Source organism: Schistocerca serialis, chromosome 8, assembly GCF_023864345.2.
Source record: "Schistocerca serialis cubense isolate TAMUIC-IGC-003099 chromosome 8, iqSchSeri2.2, whole genome shotgun sequence".
Taxonomy (NCBI): domain Eukaryota; kingdom Metazoa; phylum Arthropoda; class Insecta; order Orthoptera; family Acrididae; genus Schistocerca; species Schistocerca serialis.
Genome location: NC_064645.1, coordinates 383,777,914 through 383,796,515, shown reverse-complemented (window position 1 = coordinate 383,796,515; position 18,602 = coordinate 383,777,914). Strand labels below are relative to the sequence as shown.

Here is an 18,602-nt window from a genome sequence, read left to right as displayed (position 1 = left end):
TATTTTGTTTTCTTGCACACACTTACAAAGTAAGAAACTGCCATATTGCTGCTCACAGGTGTGCTAGTTCTTCGTATTCAGGATGATAGCCTTACTGGAGTTTTGAGAAATGGGTATAGAGGCACTTGTAGGTCAAATCTCGATTCTTGAGGCAGGTATCTCAGTTGATGGTCCACTAACCTATGAATGCCAGATATCAGTGGTCTATCAATACATCACTTAATGGTTAAAACTTCTCAGAAAAGTTCAGTGGGAAATTTCACCTTACTTTATTTCTCGCCCTCTTTATGCAATCTGTTTCCTCTGCGCTCCTCTTAAGCTTTCCACCTTCTCTTTCATTTTGTGATATTTTCACTCTGCTGTCTCCATGGATGTATAATCCTAGAGTTTATGCTGTAGTTATGATATGTTTCCCCAAAGATTAAGTCACATTGTGCTCAAATGGTTCAGTTGGCTTTACAGAACTGAAGACAAATGTTGTTTCCTTGTCTGATCTGTGACCCCTGTTAATAAAAAAAGGGTTATCTAAACAACTTTCCTGTGATGTCTGTAGATTATCTAAGGTAATGAGTGAGTGGCTGAGGAAATTGTTGCATTGCTGTTTGTCCAGCTCCATCTCCAACTAGCTCTCTGTCAATATTATGTTAAACTGCAACCTTATCATTTCCAGTATATCAAAGCACAGCAGTAAAAGAAGTCTTTCAGCCATTGAACTGCAACCGTGCATGTAGCACCATCTACAAATAGTCTTCCCTCAAAACAATCTGATCTGAACTGTGTCAACCTTTAGTTCACAAATGGAGATTCTCGTAATACTTTTGATTTAAATTTCAGTTCATATTCAACACCAACTAGTTTCTTGTTATTTTTGAGGGAACATGGTTCTGAGTTAATTTGTTTTTTCAGTGTTTAACCCATCTTCAGCCATTACATGAGAACTGTCTGATTGCAATCCTCATTCATATTGCCAAGTAAAATATAATACATGATTATCATATGTATTTTCAAATTTGAATACTTATTAACATTTTCCTTGCACGCAGAGTCACAGCGACCAGCAAACAAGAGGCGGAAACGGAAAGGTTCCCAATCTGGCGGTGCTGCCAACAATGCTCCTCCTGCGCCCAACAAGAAACGCTCGCCTGGACCAAATTTCTCTTTAGCATCACAGGTGAGCATTCTAGAAAAGCAAAAGATTAGGATGATGTGAAAATGGTATATTACAGGGTGTTTCAAAAGGAATATACATTTTTTGAATGCATATATTTAATAAATTGTAAGACGTACAATTGTGAAACTTGGGACACATATTTACAGGTCCCTAAAGTTGGATTAGTGATGTTAATATGTCCTCCAACAGTGACTTGATCAATATAGCATTGATACTCGAATTCTTCCCATACTTGGGCAAGAATGTCCATTATCACTGATGTTATGGCAGTATGGATCCAGTTCTTCAGCTTTTCTAGATTTTGTGGTAGTATTGGTGCATCAATATTGTTCTTACTGAAGTGCCACAAGAAGGAAGTCAGAGGGCATTAAATCTGGTGAACTTGGAGGCCAGCTGAGAAGTGCTAAGTCACTGCCTGTCTGACAACTAATCCAGCTGCTAGGTAGAGTATCGTTCAGATATTCACACAGTTGGTGACTCCAGTGAGGGGGTGCCCCATCTTGTTGAAAAATGAAATTGTCCTCATTCAGCCTTGCTAACAACCAATTTTGTAACATACTAAGACACTGGTGAATGGTAACCATGTTTCCATTAAAGGAGAATGGGCTGTAAACAGGCGAATGGGGTACTGGACAAACCACATTGACTTCGGGTGAACCTTGTACGTGTTCAGTGTGTGCACATGGGTTCTGTGGGCCCCAGATTTGTACACTATATTTGTTTTTTTCTCTCTAATGTGGGAAGGTGCTTGATCACTGAAAACTATGCATTGAGTAAAAGTTTTATTACCGTCAGTAGCATTCTGAAGCTTGTCGGCCATATGTTTGTGTTTGTTGTTTGATGTAGAGTGAGTAAAAGCTATAATTTTTACAACTTTATAACTAACTGACATCTTAAAATGCACCAAATTGTTTTTGTAGAACTCTCCATTTGAATTTGTGCAATTTTTTGTTGTAAACATGGGTAGCAAGGGTTCTTTCGTTTACATTCACATCCTGTGTCTATAAACTATTGATACCATGTGTGAATGTTCCATCCATTTGGAGGATCAGTTTGGTACCACAAGTATGTCAACCTGAGAAAACTTGAGAACACAGAATGATTTGTGCTGAGTAGTAGCCATTTTGCAACATGTGACAACAGTCAAGAAACTGTCATCTAGGGTTGATGAATATAAACTTGGCAGTGTATTCATTCATCCAATAACTCAGCCGTGGGGCAGTGTTTGATAGTTTTGTCAACATAATACTCTGTAATGTGTATGTTCTTTTTGAAACTATCTGTATTTTGTTGCATAGGTTTGATGTTGAAATGTGAGTTTATTCTGGTCTTACGTAAAATTGGTAAGCGGGACGAAGGCTTCCATCCAGTCACTCACTGATCAGTCTGGCCTGGCAATGGAAGACAGCAAAACGAAAGCTGAAATTTTAAATTTAGCATTTGAGAAATCTGTCACGCAGGAGGATCGTACAAACATAACGCCGTTTGAATCTCGTTCAGATTTCCATATGGGGGACATAGTGATAGACATCCATGGGGTTGTGAAGCAGCTGAATGGGCTGAAAATAAATAAATCACCAGGTCCTGATGGGATTCCAATTCGGTTTTACAGAGAGTACTCTACTGCATTGACTCCTTACTTAGCTTGCATTTATCGCGAATCTCTTGCCCAACGTAAAGTCCCGAGTGACTGGGATGCCTGTATATAAGAAGGGTAGAAGGATGGATCCTCCAAATTACAGACCAATATCCTTAACATCGGTTTGTTGCAGGATTCTCGAACATATTCTCAGTTCGAATGTAATGAATTTCCTTGAGACAGAGAAGTTGCTGTCCATGCATCAGCATTGCTTTAGAAAGCATCGCTCCTGCGAAATGCAACTCGCCCTTTTTTCACATGATATTTTGTGAACCATGGATGAGGGGTATCAGACGGATGCCATATTCCTTGACTTCCGGAAAGCGTTTGACTTGGTGCCCCACTGCAGACTCCTAACTAAGGTACGAGCATATGAGATTGGTTCCCAAATATGTGAGTGAGTCGAAGACTTCTTAAGTAATAGAACCCAGTACATTGCCCTCGACGGTGAGTGTTCATCGGAGGTGAGGTTATCATCTGGAGTGCCCCAGGGAAGGCTGGTAGGTCCGCTATTGTTTTCTATCTACATAAATGATTTTTTCTTTCTTCTACGACTTATCTTAGAAGAAAGATTAAGGAAAGGCAAACCTACGTTTCTAGCATTTGCATACTTAGAGAAAGCTTTTGACAATGTTGATTGGAATACTCTCTTTAAAATTCTGAAGGTGGCAGGGGTAAAATACAGAGATTGAAAGGCTACTTACAATTTGTACAGAAACCAGATGGCAGTTATAAGAGTCGAGGGGTATGAAAGGGAAGCAGTGGTTAGGAAGGGAGTGAGACAGGGTTGTAGTCTATCCCCGATGTTATTCAATCTGTATATTGAGCAAGCAATAAAGGAAACAAAAGAAAAGTTCGGAGTAGGTATTAAAATCCATGGAGAAGAAATAAAAACTTTGAGGTTCGCCGATGACATTGTAATTCTGTCAGAGACAGTAAAGGACTTGGAAGAGCAGTTGAACGGAATGGACAGTGTCTTGAAAGGATGGTATAAGATGAACATCAACAAAAGCAAAACGAGGATAATGGAATGTAGTCGAATTAAGTCGGGTGATGCTGAGGGAATTAGATTAGGAAATGACACACTTGAAGTAGTAAAGGAGTTTTGCTATTTGGGGAGCAAAATAACTAATGATGGTCAAAGTAGAGAGGATATAAAATGTAGACTGGCAATGGCAAGGGAAGCGTTTCTTAAGAAGAGAAAATTGTTAACATCGAGTATTTATTTAAGTGTCAGGGAGTCGTTTCTCAAAGTATTTGTATGGAGTGTAGCCATGTATGGAAGTGAAACATGGACAATAAATAGCTTAGACAAGAAGACAATAGAAGCTTTTGAAATGTGGTGCTACAGAAGAATGCTGAAGATTAGATGGGTAGATCACATAACTAATGAGGAGGTATTGAATAGAATTGGGGAGAAGAGGAGCTTGTGGCACAACTTGACTAGAAGAAGGGATCGGTTGGTAGGACATGTTCTGAGACATCGAGGGATCGCCAATTTAGTACTGGAGGGCAGCGTGGAGGGTAAAAATCGTAGAGGGAGACCAAGAGATGAATACACTAAGCAGATTCAGAAGGATGTAGGTTGCAGTAGGTACTGGGAGATGAAGAAGCTTGCACAGGATAGAGTAGCATGGAGAGCTGCATCAAACCAGTCTTAGGACTGAAGACCACAACAACAACAACAACAAATTATTTTTTTGATAGAGTGGATAGCAATGTGCTGCTGTTTGCTGATGATGCTGTGGTGTACGGGAAGGTGTCGTCGTTGAGTGACTGTAGGAGGATGCAAGATGACTTGGACAGGATTTGTGATTGGTCTAAAGAATGGCAGCTAACTCTAAATATAGATAAATGTAAATTAATGCAGATGAATAGGAAAAAGAATCCCGTAATGTTTGAATACTCCATTAGTAGTGTTGCGCTTGACGCAGTCACGTCGATTAAATATTTGGGCATAACGTTGCAGAGCGATATGAAGTGGGACAAGCATGTAATGGCAGTTGTGTGGAAGGCGGATAGTCATCTTCGGTTCATTGGTACAATTTTGGGACGATGTGGTTCATCTGTAAAGGAGACCGCTTATAAAACACTAATATGACCTATTCTTGAGTACTGCTTGAGCATTTGGGATCCCTATCAGGTTGGATTGAGGAAGGACATAGAATCAATTCAGAGGTGGGCTGCAATTTTTGTTACTGGTAGGTTTGATCATCACGCGAGTGTTACGGAAATGCTTCAGGAACTTGGGTGGGAGTCTCTGGAGGAAAGGATGTGTTCTTTTCATGAATCGCTACTGAGAAAATTTAGAGAACCAGCATTTGAGGCTGACTGCAGTACAATTTTACTGCCACCAACTTATATTTCACGGAAAGACCACAAAGATAAGATAAAGAGATTAGGGCTCATCAGAGGCGTATAGGCAGTCATTTTTCCCTCATTCTGTTTGGGAGTGGAACAGGGAGAGAAGATGCTAGTTGTGGTACGAGGTACCCTGTGCCATGCACCGTATGGTGGATTGCGGAGTATGTATGTAGATGTAGAACAGGGGAACTGTGAAGTCTGCATGCAGGTAGATTGGTGGAATTATATGGGAACAAGAGAGAGACATAGAGACATAAACTAGTTTAAAGGGGATCTTAAGGACTTCTCTGCCCTCTTCAATTTCCTTCATACATATGGGATTTGAAGGTTAATGTTCAGGCATCAGTTTCTTAAAGCAGTATGATGCAGCCCCCCCCCCCCCCCCCCCCTCAAAAAAAGGTGAGAAACCCCATTGCAGATAAATATTTCTGAGCATTGTTAAGTACAAACATTTCTAACTGATTACCATAATTGCTGGTACCTCATTACATAAAATAAGTCTCGTAATTGCGTAATTGTAATGTTGATGGTTTGAATGTCACTATGAATAACAGTTACGTTTTTATTTGTATTCCATATTCGTTAACAAATACAGATGTGAATTAACATATAATGAATCATAATATTTTATGCTTTCCATTACGGAAATTTTAGAACTGTGACTGTATATTGAATGTAAATAAATTATACAGAGTTGCAACCAGTCACTTTTTTGAATAATTATGTTTTATTCCATGAACTGGCTTTCGAACCTTTTCAGGTCCACCTTCAGGTGGTTTCAGGAAGTTACATCATTACTGCTAGCGTAATGCTGTCACAGGCCAGCACCCGGCATTATGCTAGCAGTAATGATGTAACTTCCTGAAACCATCTGAAGATGAACCTGAAAAGGTTCGAAAACCGATTCATGGAATAAAATATAATTATTCAAAAACGTGACTGGTTGCAGTTCTGTGTAACTTATTTACATAATATTTTAATAAAATACCATACTTTTGTTTTTAATTGCTGATTATAAGAAAATGAGAATATTCACAATAAATGGAAATGTGGTACAAAAATGCAAAATATAAAATAGAAGATGAAATACTTTTTATATTTCTAGAGACTGAACAATAATGTTAATGTAAGTAATATTTTTCATTTCTACTCGCTGCCACATCTCTTGACTGTTTTTGCACTGTGTCCAATGTTACATAATTCAGTCGTCATTTGTAAAGACTGAAAAACTCTCCATTAAAATATGTTTTCAAATTCTTAAGATCACATGATGTCTCTGTGCTGTATTAAGGAAATTTGTATTGAAGCTCAAGCAATAATTTATTTCATTTCTCTACATCTACATCTACATCTACGTGATTACTCTGCTATTCACAATAAAGTGCCTGGCAGAGGGTTCAGTGAACCACCTTCAAGCTGTCTCTCTACCGTTCCACTCTCAAAAGGCATGCGGGAAAAACGAGCACTTCAATTTTTCTGTGTGAGCCCTGATTTCTCTTATTTTGTCGTGATGACCATATCTACCTATGTAGGTGGGTGCCAACAGAATGTTTTCGCAATCAGAGGAGAAAACTGGTGATTGAAATTTCATGAGAAGATGATCCCGTCGCAACTAAAAATGCCTTTGTTTTAATGATTGCCACTCCAATTCACGTATCATGTCTGTGACACTGTCTTCCCTATTTCGCGATAATACAAAATGAGCTGCCCTTCTTTGTACTTTCTCGATGACATCTGTCAGTCCCACCTGATGCAGATCCCATACAGCACACCAATACTCCAGAATAGGGCGGACAACATGGTGTAAGCAATCTCTTTAGTAGACCTGTTCCACTTTCTAAGTGTTCTTCCAATGAATCGCAGTCTTTGATTTGCTCTACCCACAATATTATCTATGTGATCGTTCCAATTTAGGTTATTTGTAATTGTAATCCCTAAGTATTTAGTTGAATTTACAGCCTTCAAATTTATGTGACTTTTGCGTAATCGAAAGATAGCTGATTTCTTTTAGTACTCATGTGAATAACTTCACACTTTTCCTTATTCAGGATCAATTGCCACTTTTCGCACCATACAGGTATCTTATCTAAATCATTTTGCAAGTAGTTTTGATCATCTGATGACTTTACAAGACGGTAAATGACAGCATCATCTGCAAACAAACAATCTAAGACGGCTACTCAGATTGTCACCTTTGTCGTTAACATAGATCAGGAACAATAGAGGGCCTATAACACTTCCTTGGGGATCGCCGGATATTACTTCTGTTTTACTCGATGACTTTCTGTCTATTACTATGAACTGTGACCTTTCTGACAGGAAATCATGAATCCAGTCGCACAACTGAGGCGATACTCCGTAGGCATGCAGTTTGGTCAGAAGACGCTTGTGAGGAACGGTGTTGAAAGCCTTCTGGAAATCTCAAAATATGGAATCAATTTGACATCCCCTGTCGATAGCACATATTACTTCATGAGTGTAAAGAGCTAATTGTGTTTCACACGAATGATATTTTCTGAAACCGTGCTGACTATGTGTCAATAAATCGTTTTCTTTGAGGTACTTCATAATGTTCCAAAACCCTACTTAAAATCGAAGTTAGTGATACAGGCCCGTAATTCAGTGGATTACTCCTACTTCCCTTTTTGGGTATTGGTGTGACTTGGGCAATTTTCCAGTTTTTAGGTATTAACCATGGACCTTGCCGTTGGTGAGGAGGCTTGCATGCCTCAGCGATACAGATGGCCGTACCGTAGGTGCAACCACAACGGAGGGGTATCTGTTGAGAGGCCAGACAAACGTGTGGTTCCTGAAGAGGGGCAGCAGCCTTTTCAGTAGTTGCAGGGGAAACAATCTGGATGATTGACTGATCTGACCTTGTAACATTAACGAAAACGGCCTTGCTGTGCTGGTACTGCGAACGGCTGAAAGCAAGGGGAAACTACAGCCGTAATTTTCTCCGAGGGCATGCAGCTATACTGTATGATCAAATGATGATGGCGTCCTCTTGGGTAAAATATTCCGGAGGTAAAGTAGTCCCCCATTCGGATCTCCGGGTGGGGACTACTCAAAAGGACGTCGTTATCAGGAGAAAGAAAACTGGCATTCTATGGATCGGAGCGTGGAATGTCAGATCCCTTAATCGGGCCTGTAGGTTTGAAAATTTAAAAAGGGAAATGGGTAGGTTAAAGTTAGATATAGTGGGAATTAGTGAAGTTCGGTGGCAGGAGGAACAAGACTTTTGGTCAGGTGAATACAGGGTTATAAATACAAAATCAAATAGGGGTAATGCAGGAGTAGGTTTAATAATGAATAAAAAAAATAGGAGTGTGGGTAAGCTACTACAAACAGCATAGTGAACGCATTATTGTGGCCAAGATAGACGGAAAGCCCACACCTACTACAGTAGTACAAGTTTATATGCCAACTAGCTCTGCAGATGATGAAGAAATTGATGAAATGTATGATGAGATAAAGGAAATTATTCAGGTAGTGAAGGGAGACGAAAATTTAATAGTCATGGGTGACTGGAATTCGTCAGTAAGAAAAGGGAGAGAAGGAAACATAGTAGGTGAATATGGATTGGGGGGAAGAAATGAAAGAGGAAGCCGACAGGTAGAATTTTGCACAGAGCATAACTTAATCATAGCTAACACTTGGTTCAAGAATCATAAAAGAAGGTTGTATACATGGAAGAATCCTGGAGATACTAAAAGGAATCAGATAGATTATATAATGGTAAGACAGAGATTTAGGAACCAGGTCTTAAATTGTAAGACATTTCCAGGGGCAGATGTGGACTCTGACCACAATCTATTGGTTATGAACTGTAGATTAAAACTGAAGAAACTACAAAAAGGTGCTAATTTAAGGAGATGGGACCTGGATAAACTAACTAAACCAGAGGTTATAGAGAGTTTCAGGGAGAGCATAAGGGAACAATGACAGGAATGGGGGAAAGAAATACTGTAGAAGAAGAATGGGTAGCTCTGAGGGATGAAGTAGTGAAGGCAGTAGACGATCAAGTAGGTAAAAAGACGAGGGCTAATAGAAATCCTTGGGTAACAGAAGAAATATTGAATTTAATTTATGAAAGGAGAAAATATAAAAATGCAGTAAATGAAGCAGACAAAAAGGAATACAAACGTCTCAAAAATGAGATCGACAGGAAGTGCAAAATGGCTAAGCAGGGATGGCTAGAGGACAAATGTAAGGATGTAGAGGCTTATCTCACGAGGGGTAAGATAGATACTGCCTACAGGAAAATTAAAGAGACCTTTGGAGAGAAGAGAACCACTTGTATGAATATCAAGAGCTCAGATGGAAACCCAGTTCTAAGCAAATAAGGGAAGGCAGAAAGGTGGAAGGAATATATAGAGGGTTTATACAAGGGCGATGTACTTGAGGACATTATTATGGAAATGGAAGAGGATGTAGATGAAGACGAAATGGGAGATACGATACTGGGTAAAGAGTTTGACAGAGCACTGAAAGACCTGAGTCGAAACAAGGCCCCGGGAGTAGATAACATTCCATTAGAACTACTGACAACCTTGGGAGAGCCATTCCTGACAAAACTCTACCATCTGGTGAACAAGATGTATGAGACAGGCAAAATACCCTGTGTCTTCAAGAAGAATATAATAATTCCAATCCCAAAGAAAGCAGGTGTTGACAGATGTGAAAATTACCGAACTATTAGATTAATATGTCACAGCTGCAAAATACTATCTCTGATTCTTTACAGACGAATGGAAAAACTGGTAGAAGCCGACCTCGGGGAAGATCGGTTTATATTCCGTAGAAATGTTGGCACACGTGACGCAATACTGACCCTACGACTTATCTTAGAAGAAAGATTAAGGAAAGGCAAACCTACGTTTCTAGCATTTGTAGACTTAGAGAAAGCTTTTGACAATGTTGACTGGAATACTCTCTTTCAAATTCTAAAGGTAGCAGGGGTAAAATACAGGGAGCGAAAGGCTATTTACAATTTGTACAGAAACCAGATGGCAGTTATAAGAGTCGAGGGGCATGAAAGGGAGGCAGTGGTTGGGAAGGGAGTGAGACAGGGTTGTAGCCTCTCCCCGATGCTATTCAATCTGTATATTGAGCAAGCAGCAAAGGAAATGAAAGAAAAGTTCAGAGTAGGTATTAAAATCCATGGAGAAGAAATAAAAACTTTGAGGTTCACCGATGACATTGTAATTCTGTCAGAGACAGCAAAGGACTTGGAAGAGCAGTTGAACGGAATGGACAGTGTCTTGAAGGGAGGATATAAGATGAACATCAACAAAAGCAAAACGAGGACAACGGAATGTAGTCAAATTAAATTGGGTGATGCTGAGGGAATTAGATTAGGAAATGATACACTTAAAGTAGTAAAGGAGTTTTGCTATTTAGGGAGTAAAATAACTGATGATGGTCGAAGTAGAGAGCATATAAAATGTAGACTGGCAATGGCAAGGAAATCGTTTCTGAAGAAGAGAAATTTGTTAACATCGAGTATAGATTTAAGTGTCAGGAAGTCGTTTCTGAAAGTATTTGTATGGAGTGTAGCCATGTATGGAAGTGAAAGATGTACGATAAATAGTTTGGACAAGAAGAGAATAGAAGCTTTCGAAATGTGGTGCTACAGAAGAATGCTGAAGATTAGATGGGTAGATCACATAACTAATGAGGAGGTATTGAATAGAATTGGGGAGAAGAGGAGTTTGTGGCACAACTTGACAAAAAGAAGGGACCAGTTGGTAGGACATGTTTTGAAGCATCAAGGGATCACAAATTTAGCATTGGAGGGCAGCGTGGAGGCTAAAAATCATAGAGGGAGACCAAGAGATGAATACTCTAAGCAGATTCAGTAGGATGTAGGTTGCAGTAAGTACTGGGAGATGAAGAAGCTTGCACAGTCTCAGGACTGAAGACCGCAACAACAACAACAACAACAACAACAGCAACATGTATGGAGGTATGGATCTTTCTGTCAATGAATGGTTGTATGTAATTGCTAAATATGGAGCTATTTTATCAGCATACTCTGAGAGGAACCTGACTGGTATACAATCTGGACCGGAGGCCTTGCCTTTATTAAGTGATTGAAGCTGTTTCGTTACTCCGAGGACATTTACTTCTATGTTTCTCATCTTGGCAGTTGTTCTTGACTGAAATTCAGGAATATATACTTCATCTCCTTTGATGAAGGAGTTTCGGAAAACCATGTTTAATAACTCTGCCTTTGTGGCACTGTCATCAGTGACTTCACTGTTGTTATTGCCCAGTGAAGGTATTGATTGCGTCTTGGCACTGGTGTGCTTTATGTATGACCAGAATCTCTTTGGAATTTCTGCCAGATTTCGAGACAGAATTTTGTTGTGGAAATTTTTAAAAGCATCGCACATTGAAGTACGTGCCATATTTCGAACTTCTGTAAAAAATAGCAGACTGTGTCTCTCCATGTATGTTCTAATCTTTCTCATCTTATTCTTGTGGTTTGTAAATGAGATGGATACAGCAGAATTTTTCAGTTGTTCATCAAAAGCCAGTTCTATAAGTTTAACCAACAACGTTTCATAAGAACAACATTGGCTTTCCCCCAAAGACTCCCATTTAAGTTCCGTGAGTACCTCCATTATTATGTAATTTGCCCTGTACTGACTTGTTATGATCCTAAAAGCTATAACATACTTTTATTGGAACTTGACTTTCTTCTAAAAATATGTAGTGTGGCTAATACTAGGTGATTGCTACCCCTCTCTTATGAACACAAAAGGATATGAATGAATAGTGAATAATTTAGCCGAGATGACTTTTTTGAACTCTGCAGTTTTTATAGTTATTTTCGTTTTATAAATGTTTGTTTATGATTATTATTTGCAAAATATTCTCTGTGGTTATAAATATGTCTGCTTCACTCAATATGAGATAAAGAAGTGCCCCATTCAAATTTTTATCATTTAAGGAAGCCAGTGACAGCAATTTCTCTGAATAAAAATTAAACATACTACTAACTGGTTGAACCTAGCTCGTAACAATAACTAAATAAATTATACTAAAATGAAGAAGCTGAAAGCAAGCTATATAATATAGGAGTAGAAATATAAACGAGATAGAGTGGATCAGTGACAGAAAAAAAGAAAGTAGAAGCAAATAGGGCAGAAAGCATAAAAAAGGAACAAAAATACAAGGAAGATAGAAACTGTAGCAAAAGAGGCAAAAATGGAAACTTTTAACTAACCATAATAGAACTGGAAGGTAATGGCAGGATCTAGTGGAGGAGGGAGTTGGTGGAAGAAAATGTATTAGGCAGTATCAGATGAAGTAACATAGATTCATGCCAGGTGAATAACTGGTTTTCACTAACAAAGGCCCAAGGTGCTGAAGTTGGGGCAATGATCCAGATAGTATCCATACTGAATCACATCACAAGATAGTGGGTGTTATATTGTGGGACCACCATACACAATCCATCTTGTAATTATTTGTTTTAAATGCCAATGTAGTGGTTATTGTGCAAACATGCATATCAACTGTGATGTTGGGCATCTCACAAGTGGCTTTTTTTTCTGATGAAGTAGGTTTTGTTAATAGTAAGGCTAGAGTCAAGAATGGTAGGAGGGTGTGTCACACATTTTTGCATATAATGTATTGTGTATGTACCATAGTCTGGATCTCATTCCACCTTTGCTAGTGTTGAACTCTGCTTGTGCCTGAATCTTGTTCATGGAAAAATTGTTGTGCATAAGAAAGATAAGGGGTTACCTGTCACAAACACAGAGAATAGGAATGACTTTGTTCTGCAGTTACTACCTTTTCTCACAACTGAGATGCTTTTGTATTTCATTTCAGGATGTAATGGTTGTTGGCGAACCATCACTGATGGGTGGCGAGTTCGGGGATGAGGACGAGAGGCTCATAACACGGTTGGAGAACACACAGTATGATGCGGCCAACTCCCTGGACCACGACAACCATGGCTTCTCGGACTCGCCTATGACGGGGGGCCCTAATTCGTGGGGGGGAGGAGGGCCAGTAGGTGGGCCTGGAGTGGGCGGACCTGTGGCCGATAGGGGACCCGGTGTCCCACCTCAGGGCAACACGCCGTCCAGCCAGGACTCGGACAAGAAATCTCCAGCTGTGAGTCAGTGATAGTGCGCACTGTGAGGTGAGGCAAGGCGAAGCCGAAGTAAGAGTGTTCGTGTGACACTGAGGCACTCCTAAAGCTGTGTGTGCCATTCTTGTTGAAGTGTCGTTTCTTTCTGACAGGTGGCCAACACATTATTTAAAATAAATTTTAATGTGGACATAAAAATAAAGTATTCAGATAAATTTCTATTTCAAGGTGTTCATAGTCTGTGCATGACTATGTAGAAATTGTAATATTGACACTACTTTATTATAGATTAGTTTGGAGAAATTGTGCAATGCAAATAGACTCCTCCAAGGAAAGAGGTATGTTGGTGTTCAGTTCTGGTAGTGTTCATTATTGGATAAGGGTTTTCTGAACACGATCTCCAACACCATTGGAATAATCTGAAAATCATTGATTTTAGATATTCAGATTTTCATATGTAATAAATAACATAGTTGTAGTTGTCTTATTCAGTAAAAAAAAAAGCTCTTCATGCTATTCATTTATAAATGAATTGTGTTTTAATTACACAGGACGAATACTCAACAGAGTAGGCTTTCTCATACCTGTTACATAAAATTGTAATTTATTTTAAATTATTGTACATTATTTATGTAGTTTAAATTAGTGCTTGCTCAATATTTTATGAAATGTAAAGATAGTTACAAATATTTCAGTTTTGTGCTAAAAGCCAAGGTGTGTGAATAAAGTTAGATGAAACTCTTTTGAAATCCATAAATTTAGTTTCGTTACAGTCACATCTTGCATTGCTTTCACAGTCAGCACTAGTTTAAATTACTGCTTTTGTTCTCTCCATTATTATCCGCAAGATGCATAAAGAATTTGTGATATCTCTTCCTGAAACTATTTTTTTTTATCTTTTTGATTATCTATTCATTATTTGACCAGCATATTTGTGAAGAAGTAAAGTTTTGCATCTCTACAGGGAATGGATTTTATCATCTGTTAGTGCACCTCACTTTTACAAAATCATAATATCGTTTTGAAGTTGTTCATTGTACTGGTAAGAAAGAATTGTCTCCAAGCTTCAAATTGTATATTTAATTTTGAGCCGTTTGTTCTAACAATCTTTTGTTTCTGAGGAGCTGCAGTCAGTGGAATGCCATGCTGCATATGAAAAATACTTTTAATAACAACTTCAGTATTATACAGTCTGTTGGAAACATAATTTAAAAGCATTTAGGAAACTTATTTGTTGGATATTTTTCAGTAGCATCTCATTTCTGTGTAACGTGAGGTTTACTTCCCACATGTTGTCAGTGCATGGTACAGCACATTATTGTATACACATTCAGTGATACAGAAAAGTGTTCCCAAGCATTGATTTGATGATGGTAGTAGCAGCCTTAACTGTTTGTAAATGGGAAGTCAAAACTACATTAGTGTGTCTGATCTTATCACAATTATTTTGTGTAACAAATAAGAGAGTGGCAATGTTGTTATAGTGTGACTGCTGAGCTGCTTGTAATCACTGAATTAAAAAAAAATATTTGTTTGATCCTGTCTTGGGTGATTCAGACAGTTCATACATTTCCGTTTCCCAAAATAAAATTATTGAGGATGAGGCATCAGCTGCTGTGATATTGTTGTTCCAGCAGTAACCAATTTTAATTTTTTCTTTTTGTCCAATGTTGGTTGTTGTTTGTTTCCTGGTGCTCTAAAGTGGAAAAGTGAAAGAGAAATACGTGATGTCTTTTTGATGTATGCTGTGCATTCAATGGAAACAATAGTCTTATCTAATTTCTATGTTTTTTGATGTATTTTAAATTACAAACGTAAGACATTAGATATTACCTTCACTGAATATTTTGGAGGCAAGTACTTCTACATTGGTTTCTGCCAGAAGAATGCTTACAAAGCTGTCTGTCTTATTGTATTGTACACATGAAGTATGAAACTTTCTTTTGTCTGGAATAATACATATTGTTTACCTATGTATTGGACACTTCAGGAATAATTGCAGTTCCTAATTTAATATTTTTGTGTGTTGTACAAAAATGTATTCATGGAATGAAACTTGACTGTTTTGTGAAGTGCTATAAATGTGTATTTATAAAATCTTCAACCACTTGCAGATAACTCTGCAACATTACAAGAAGAACAGCCTTTGAAGTACAATTTTTGATAGCAAAAAAATATAAAGACAGCAACTTAATGATACAAGTAGCACAGTGTTATTTCTTATTTTATACACATAGCGTTTTATACAACTTGATTTTGATGTCTCATTTATGCAGGTAAAAATGGTGTGTTGCTTGCAAAGTACATAACCAGTAATGCAGTTGATCTCAATATCTTTTTGTTTGATCTTGAGAAACAGCCTACAATTTTTAAATACTATTTGATGAAGTAGCTGCACTGTAACAAGAATCTTCTTAATTTGAAAAACAAAACAAAAAAGCAAAAACAAAACAGACATTTAAGGAACAATTAGAAGTAATTTGACTGGCAAATCCGTGACTCTACACAGTCTTCCAAGTAATTCGTTCTTTCTTTCTTAATGACATATACATGTCACTCAACAGATAATCCCCATGAATCTGATGAAATTTGTGTGTCAACTGATCTTATTACATTAGCATAGTCTTCCTTTACTTCAACATGTTTCTTTAATTTCATTAACATTGGTATAGTTTCACTGGGACACATGTAAATGCCTTATTCTATTACTGGTTCATTATGATAATCTTTGGATTAAATGTAAAGGTATATGATGAACATTTATCATACTTCAAAATGTACTGTAGTCCAGATTTGGACTCAAAAGTATGTGTTACGTTTTACAAACATTTGTCCCTGGTTAACCTTCAGCTGTTAAGTGAGCTGGAGATGCAGAAAGTCTGTCAGGCATTTCTTGTATTCACATCTAATTTACTTTGATCTTTTATTATTAGCCACTTGCACTAGGCTTCTAATTTCTGATCATCAGGTGAGTAGTTCTAAAATAGATATTCATGGAAATTTGAAGTAGCTACTTGTTTCAGACCAATACTCTAATACAAGCTCATATCTTATAAGATATTAACAATTTCTGAAAATAAATTTAACTTCGGTTCAAGAATGACTCACTTTTCCACTTTCCAGCATTTGTCAGCACACTCTGTATTCAAGTATTAACAGTTTTTGAACCTTGAGGAAACTAAAATAGGAAGGTGGCATAAATAGTGCTGAAGTAAACAGTGCGTCACTATTACTACTGGTCTAACACTAAAGCCCACTATGAGGAAAACTGAATGTCTTGACATGCTTCCCACATCCAACCCATGAAAGCCTTCTCTCTCTTTTAATTGCTATCCATGAAACAGTATAAATACATTAAACTGTGTGACTCTTTGAGTGACCTTTTCAAGTACACCATTATCTGAAACAAGGTAGGTATGGAGGAATAATTTTATTGAAGCAGTTATTCTCTAAATATTGTGTTTTGGTGTCTTCTGAATAGTATTTCTCCTTATATTAGTACTTTGATTGCTACATTGTTTTGCTAAATATTGGATTGTGCAATCAGTGCCAGTCTTAAAAAATACCTGATGAACCCAGTTACTCCTTTCTTTTTGTTTCATCTTTGAGATTGATTGAAGATGTATACCTATAGTCTACAGTCCTGATAAGTATGGCATTACTAATCCTGTTTTTTGTTTAGGTGCAGGTTAAATGACAACACGTAAAACAGTTTCATTTCCTACTTAACTGTTGGCTTTTCAAGGCCCTGGCAGTTTTAAATTGTCACTTCAAGAGGAGTTGTGAAATATTATGGTGGAATTTTTTTGGAAGTCCTACAAAAGAAATTTAGGAGCAGAATTAATTACGTATCAATGCTCTTGATACAAGACCCAGATTGCACAAATGCTGGGAGTATTTCTAAGGAGAATACCAGTTACCATCTCACTCCCTTCTTTGCATTAAAATAGCTAGTGCCCAAGTTTAAGAACAAGAATTAAGAGCACTTCTGTACTACTGTTAAATGCATCACTTGAAGTGAATAGGTCACTTGCAGTTCAGAAAACTATAGTGACACATTTTGGGTACAGCACATTTTGAGAATGTCTGCCAAATCAAATATAAAGTCATAAGCACAAGCATAATGTACAAAAGTCATTAACAGTAATGATAGCTAAGGTTTTAAAAAAATTCAAAATAAAGTAATCATACCAAACAAGTTGCCTTCATAGAAATTTGGAATCACAGGCATACATCCTCACCATCAGTGATGATGGAGTGTTGCTATTACAAAACATGCCACCAGGTATTGTGGGTGTATGGGTTCAGTGATGTTAATTGCATCCACAGAGATAAACAAACAATTTGATAACAAAATATTATATGAAAATTTTACAGAAATAAGAGTGAAACTATCAGTTTACAACACAAAATAAAATAAATATATAAGAAAAATAAAGCACACAATTATTAACCACTGTTAAATACTTGATAGAAACTGAACTATGGGATGATTATGTGAATCATTAAACATGATGTTATTGGGATGCAGACAGGTATACACAGGAAGCCAGTTATAAATATGGTGACACAAGTCAGAAATTATGTTTTCTGTTAGTATATTTGATGCCCCAGCTGTAAGAATTGTCAGTGAAGCCTGAAACTTTCATGTGGTTGCCCTTTGCTTCCATGTGTCTTCCACTTTTATCTTCATTTTTGTGACTCTGTTTCTTCCTTCTGTCTGAGAGTCTCTAGTTCCTGTTTCAGCTGATTGTATCAAACAGTCATCGTAAGTTATGTCACTAAAGCAATTACTGCATGGCTGCCATTCAACTTTTCCTTTATGAAGAGACTCCTTCCTCCAGCATCCAAAGTTGTAGAAATGTTTTATTTTTAGTTTCTTCGATTATAAGTTCATCAATTTTTTGTTTAAATTCTGTTTTCACTTAGTTTATAAAACAGCTATGTAGTTTGGAGGTGACAGCTGGATTTCTTCCCATAAGTTTTCCGTAGCAGTATTGCATCACTCCATCATCAATATTCCTGCAGATTGCTTTAACACATTGACTGCCATGTGGCCACTGGCGGCACTACAGGCAACTCTGCTGCACCACCGGTGGGCTTGTGCCAGTCAATGTGGTAAAGATGCTTTCCATGGTTCTTAAATAATAATAATAATAATTTCATACACTTGGGTCCCATATCACCAGCATTTAACATACTACTTATATCCATCATAACATTATTCAAAACTTCCACAGTTTGAGCAAAGACCTCCCTTTATCCCACTACTTGCTTGGGATGGGTATATATTTGATCGAGTAGTTAAGATGATTTTG

At 37.7% G+C, this 18,602-nt stretch overlaps 1 protein-coding gene across 6 annotated transcripts in view; it reads left to right on the top strand.

The window, feature by feature from the left end:
* Nucleotides 1–15,298, top strand: part of LOC126416761 (LIM domain-binding protein 2) — a 793,447-nt gene extending 778,149 nt beyond the window's left edge. For all 6 annotated transcript variants that reach the window (XM_050084605.1, XM_050084603.1, XM_050084600.1 and 3 more), the window contains exons 9-10: nt 1,044–1,171; nt 13,020–15,298. In XM_050084605.1, the coding sequence (XP_049940562.1) occupies nt 1,044–1,171; nt 13,020–13,319 (428 nt within the window). In that variant the 3' untranslated portion in view covers nt 13,320–15,298. The remainder of the gene's footprint in view (nt 1–1,043; nt 1,172–13,019) is intronic.
* Nucleotides 15,299–18,602: the final 3,304 nt, after the last annotated feature.